General features: G+C 40.7%; 1 protein-coding gene across 1 annotated transcript; it reads left to right on the top strand.

Annotated features, from left to right (window-relative positions):
* The first annotated feature begins 352 nt into the window (after nt 1-352).
* Nucleotides 353-1,358, top strand: LOC135594192 (uncharacterized). Its single transcript, XM_065084604.1, has one exon. The coding sequence runs from the start codon at nt 805-807 to the stop codon at nt 1,012-1,014; it is 210 nt and encodes a 69-aa protein (XP_064940676.1). The 5' UTR covers nt 353-804; the 3' UTR covers nt 1,015-1,358.
* The last annotated feature ends 5,109 nt before the right edge of the window (nt 1,359-6,467 follow it).

Genomic DNA, 6,467 nt, shown 5'->3' with positions numbered 1-6,467 from the left:
ATATATATTAATATAACATAAACAATCAAATACTCTTGATAAAACTTAGTTTGGTTTATGAGTCTAAAACTTCTTTATATTAATTTTTTTACCAAAGAACATTAACTGTGCATCCGATTAACCTTAGTATTATAAACAAGTATATTTTAGTCTGATGTACCTGATTCATTTATTGAGAATTGTAACCAGTTGTTGGCTAGCTCTAATAAGCACTTTATCAAATCATTACAAATATCCTCCTATTTCACAACTAGTCATTGTAATAATAATAATAAATTATCTGGTAGATCAAGAAAAGGCACGCGATCCTTTGATTTGGGTCGCCATCCGTCTCGTCTCCTCACCACCTTTGGTTAGTTGACTGCGGGGGTGGGAAAGGCTGCCCGTCACCGTGCCAACTTCTCTTTCGCGCCTACCAGGCGGCAGCAGATCCATCATGTTTTGCTCGACGGTGGTCACACGGTTCTCATGATATATCCCCTTCCAAATCCTTCGCCTCGTCTACCAAAACCGCGTGCCCCATTGCCACCCACGCGTCGCTCATCCGTTTCAGCTTCCTCCCTCTCTAACTCCCAACTTCCTCTTTCTTTGATTTGCTTCGCCTTCCGTTTCTTCTTTCTTCCCTTGCTCGTCTCTCGGCCTTTCTCATCAGTCATTTCCGCATTCATCTTTGCAAGCTCGCAGTCCACCAGTGAGAGCAGAGATGAGGCCTATCATTTAACAAACAGAGACATATCTACATAGGAGAGAGAGAGAGAGAGACAGAGAGAGAGAGATCTGGTGCGCGGAAGGAGAAAGGAGAAGATGGTGTTCTTCTGCTTCCTAGTGGATCAGCGGCGGAGGGTGCGGAGCAGCAAGCCGGCGGCAGGGATCTGCTCGTGCTGCGGTGCCTGCGCGAGCGTCGCCGACATGGTGACGTGCACGCGCTTCTGCTACGTGACCGTTCATCGTAAGGCCTGGCGGGCCATCATTTGCACCTTCTGCGGCGCCCTCCTCAAGTCCTACAACCGGTAGATACATAGTAGATGGATTTGCACAGACCACCTATGAGATCTATGCATGTAGGCTGAGATCTACGAGGACCATTTGTTTCTTGGTCGCATGAGATGGGATCGACGGAGCGCTTGCCTTTTGATTTCCGTTGTGAGATTGTGTGTATATATGATGGTTAATTTGATGCAATTGTTCTTCTAAAAGAAAACTTGGCTTCTCGGGTTGGATTTAGGGATCGATCAGATGAAACACTAGTAGGATCGTATTGGATGAAAGCCGATGGCCATTAATTGTTGCTGCCCACCAAATGCAGTCGAATATTAGCTGTCCCAATTAATTGCCCACTTGGCCCCGCTAGTTCTTTTTCATCCGCGTTTCCAAGGACTGAAGTCGCCCTGGCCCACAGATGGGGCCGTCGCCTGCTTACGAGCAGTGGTGGGCCATGGCAACAGAAGCGCGTCTTCTATTGGATGGATGGAGAGGAGAGGGGGGCTCATATAATAGAATGATCAAAAAGGTAGGATTTCTTCGATTATGATACAAATACAGTTACATAACTGAATTAACCTGCCCTTTATTCTCATCGTAACTCGCCCATTTATTGATTTCCAACCATTCACTGTTCTCATGTCAGGACATTAATACGAGAAAGAGAGAGAGAGAGAGTTACAGCCGTTCACTCTGCTACCGTTGTCATCATCTCTCATGTCGTCTTCTCCTATGTGACGAGCTTCATACTCCGGGTGCTGGATCTGCGGCCGCGGCCGTTCCTCAACACCTTGATGGCCAACCTGAAGGAGACCTTCCCCGATGACCCACCCCCTCCGGCACTGCTGGAAGCCAATCATCACGAGATATAAGAGGACAAATGTTAAGAAAATAATTTGTTCATATTTTATAATCTTTTTTTTATTAAATCTATTATTAAAAAATTATCATGGCACAATAATCGAGGCTAGAGATTATTTATTAAAATTATTTTGTCATAGTTAGTTATTGACATAAGTATACGAAAAATCACGTTTAAATCCACGTGATCTTGATTTTTATATAAATCGATTATGAAATAACCGTTCGAACCTTCTCGACTATCGAGGGAGCATTTGAGCCCCATCTTTGACTACATTGGATTTCTTGTCCATATGATCATCAATCGAGTTGGGTTGATTCAAGTATCATTAATATTATCACTATCATTTTGGCGCTAAAAGAAGAATCCCATATCGCAAGAATGTCATTCCGCCAACTCACTAAACATGTAGTTTATCGAGGATACCTCGCCTCCAACCACAATACGATTAACATGGTCTATAGAGCTCTCTATGATGATTGTACGATTGACACACCTCGAAGTATTTTCTATAACAACATTATGACTAACACAGCCCAAGGCATTCTCTATGATGATAATATGATTGACATAGCCTGAGATGCTCTCTACGATGATAGTACGATCGAAAGGACCCTGAAGCATCTCAACATCCAAGATATCCTTCGTGGATATAGGCATTTTTGATGTGCGATGCATCCTTTGTAGTAAGAGCATCCCAACGTCCGATGTATCCTTTATGAAAAAGAGCATCTAAATATCTGATGCATCCTTTACAGACATAAGCATCTTCGACATGTGATGCATCTTTTGCGGATAAGAGCATCCCAATGCTCGATGCATCCTTTATGAATATAGATGTCTTTGACCCGCTATATATCCTCCGTGGATAAAAAATATCATGATAGTTGACATGCCTTTCGTGGACATAAGCATGTTTAATGCGTGATGCATACTTAATCGATGAGAATATCTAAAGTGTATGATGCATCCTCTATAGCCAAAAAAATATCTTAGTAGTTGACACATCTTTCATGGACATAAGCATCTTTAATGCTGATGCATCCTTGACAATCAAGAGCATCTAAGGTATCTAATGCATCCTCCATGGACAAAAAAACATCTCAATAGTTGATGCGTCCTTTGTGGACACAAGCGTCACTATCATAGAGCTAACTTGCCTGATTTGAGTAGATCGTATACAGATAAATTTCTACCTGAGGTGAGTTAGATTAACTGAACTTAGAGCCAGTTTTTTTAATATGAATAGGTCGACATTTGAATTTCAGCCCAAGATGGTTGGATCAAGAATAAGCTACTTGATATGGGCATATTGAGATCTTGCCCGACATGGGTAGATTGAGAGCTTAACTTATGCTATGTAGAAATTTGCCCAATGTGATAATAGCATATCAAGATCTACCCAATATGGGTGTCTTTCCCATCACCCGATGTGGGCAAATAAAAAAAATCTGACAAATTTTATTGCTTGATGTGGGCAAGTTTGGGATCTATTTGATGAGACAAAATCATAATCCTAGCACATCAATAACCATAATACAAGATGTTGGTAGATTGGGATCAAAATCTTACCCGATATTGGCGCATCGTCTCCATTACTACAGATTGTGCGAGATGGGCTTTTGTTACAGAAGATCGGGTGAAGACGTTTCTAATATTTGTTGTATGAAGATTAGCATGTCCAAGGTGGATTGGGTGGCAACATGGGCATTTAATAGTGCATTGGCAGGCAACAAATCGAGAGGATAGCTGAGATCAGTTGATAAGCTATATAAGTTAATGAATTATGTGTAGCTCTTCTTCATGGCTATTCTCGCTTCCACCCCAACCATTTGCCATCACGAAGACCTCCTCCCTCGTGTCATCGAAGCGATCATTAATGGGCCAATCTTGAGCTCGGTGGAGAGTACGTCAATGATATTTATCTGACTTAGTTTAGGACTACATACTCAATATGTTTAATTTGGTTGAAGAGGAGGCTAAAATGCTCACTCGATAATCGAGAGGACTCGAACACTTGTTCCGTGGCCAACTTGCATAAAGACTAAGTCCGAGTGGATTTCGGGCATGATCTCTTCGAAACTTAAGTCAATATCTAACGGAGATAAAGTGATTCTATTAAATAGTTTATGACATTGATTATTGTGTCATGATAGTCTTCATATAATAGGTTTTACTCGAACGAATATTCTAAGGTATGGGCAGAATATTTTCTTAGCATTTGTTCTCTATATCCAAAATAAGACCTCGATCTACAAAAGTAGAAGATTGGTCAGGTGGACAAGACAAACGATATGACAAAGTAAAGACATAAGGACTAAGTTGGGTATATAAACCCAACTTAGTCCTTAGTAGCACTACTCACTTTTTTATTTCGAGGTGATAGGCTCCATCTCACATGGGTTTAAACCACATTGGGTTTTCCCATATGTCAATGACATCTTCCTACTTCATAATCTCAAGATTCAGAATCACAAGAATGGAATTTAGTTTAATAATGTAAAGTTTAAAGAGTTTTGTTAATCTAATAAAGTTCAACTAAGGTTTAGCTCGATAGCTCATTTTTAGACCAATGATATTATCGAGATCACCAATTGATCCATTCTCAAAGGGCTCAAGAAGTTGGTCCTTAGATCACTTGGGTGGATGAGCTATCGAGTATCTTGAGGGCCTCCCGAATAATACTTAAGACTGAGTCGGGAGAGTCATTATTCAGCTTAGCCTTTGGCGTTGAGGTTATCCTATAACCTGAAATAGTATTTTCAATATCTCAGGTTGAGAATTTTGATGAGAAAGCCTCCTAAGAAGAACTTCGGGCCAGACTTGACCTAATCAATGAGGTTAGAGCAGAAGAACACTTAAAGGTACTGAGATATAATAAAGTGATGACCAAACTTTACAACTAAAGTATTCACTCTCGATGAGTCAAATTAGGGGACTTAGTGCGTCGAAAAGCTAAAATTAGTAATCCAACTAGATCATGGGGTAAGTTAACGTCAAATTAGGAAGGGCTTTATCGAGTTGTCGTGGTCATTTGAGATGGAGCCTATCACCTCGAAATAAAAAAGTGAGTAGTGCTACTAAGGACTTAACACATTGTAAGCTTAAAGAAGTTCTACCCCTGTGGCATCTCTCATAATCAGCTTAGGGTGACTATCCCCTAAGCTTCAAGCCTTAATCTTCTATATTATTGGTACCAATTGTAAAAAAAAGAATATTTTTCAAGTGTAAATGCTGTAAACTAAGGAAAGAAAGTTTCATTACTTTAAAAAGACTACACTAACTTGATCAAGCCTCTATATCCAAAATAAGACCTTGATCTACAAAAGTAGAAGATTGGTCAGGTGGACAAGACCAACGATATGACAAAGTAAAGACATAAGGACTAAGTTAGGTATATAAACCCGATGACTCAATGAAGGCCAACATAACATGACAAAACTCCAGATCCTTCTTGAACTCGATAGAGGCCTTTTTTAGTCGATGATCGTCTCCTTCTAATACCTTGGTATTATGGCCTTCTCAACCCCCAACATCTCCTTTGGAGCCCTTAGTTTGTTGCCTAAACTCTGAATCTGCTCATTCAAGATAGCCAATTGCTCAGTCATACTCATGATTCACTTGCTAGGTGTGATAATTTGCCCAACAAGCTCAGAGTTATAGGTCCTCAGCAAGTCTAGGTCTTGAGTAAGTCGTAGTAGCTTGTCCTCCATGATACGGTTGTTCCCATCCTCAATTGTTCAACCTAATAAGTGAGGTATCATTCGACCTCTTCTAGCTACATCACTAGCTTGGCTCCTTGAGCCTCTACTTCATAGGTAAGTGTTGGGTCTCCCCTCTCCCTCTTTAGCCCCTCCATCTTCTCCCAAAGATTGTCAATCATAAGATATTATTAATTAATCATATATTTTGAACATGGTTGAGAAGGGCCATGATATAGTGATGCTATAAGTCAAAGACAAAAGAGTTAATAGTGACACAACAATAATATACTAAAGTATTTAGCCCGACCCACACAGAAACTTGCCATGATAGGAGGCACAAGGTAAGACATGCTGCATATGCATGTTAAGAAAGCCTAATCCATATGGGAAGAAACCCATTATAGTGAGAGGGCACAAAGCAAAACATGCTTGAGATGCATGAGTCGAGAAAGCTTAACTTGCGTAGAAAGAACCAACTGTGGAAGGAGGCACATGGTAAAATATGCTAAAAACACATAAGTCGATAAAACCAAACCCGCATATAAAGAAATCTATCATGATGAGAGGCATAAGGTAAAATATGTCTGAGACACAAGTCGAAAAAACCTATCCCACTTTAAGAGAGCCCTCTAGGTCGAGAAAGCCAAAGCACCTAAAGAAAGGCTCCCTTGAGACATGGAGGTTGGGAAAACCCAACTCCCTTAAGACTAGCTCAAAGTGGAGGGGGAGAGCATCGACTCTCTTTCCACTTGAGGCAAGTGGGTCATGTACCAACCCTTTCCCCACTTAAGGCAAGTGGGTCATGTTACTTTTTTACGATTGGTGACTGCACCCATCTAACTTTGGTTACTAAATTAGGTGTTGAAGGGACTAGCTTAGAAATTTTCTCTCTTCCTTAGTATTCGTATAGGTGGCACCTC

This window comes from Musa acuminata, chromosome BXJ1-9, assembly GCF_036884655.1.
Source record: "Musa acuminata AAA Group cultivar baxijiao chromosome BXJ1-9, Cavendish_Baxijiao_AAA, whole genome shotgun sequence".
In the NCBI taxonomy this organism is placed as follows: domain Eukaryota; kingdom Viridiplantae; phylum Streptophyta; class Magnoliopsida; order Zingiberales; family Musaceae; genus Musa; species Musa acuminata.
Note: the sequence above shows the minus strand (reverse complement) of the source record. Positions and strands in the feature narration are given on the sequence as shown.

What these genes read in the sequence shown, in the direction of transcription:
- LOC135594192 (XM_065084604.1), top strand. Translation starts at nt 805, where the DNA reads ATGGTGTTCTTCTGCTTCCTAGTGGATCAGCGGCGGAGGGTGCGGAGC.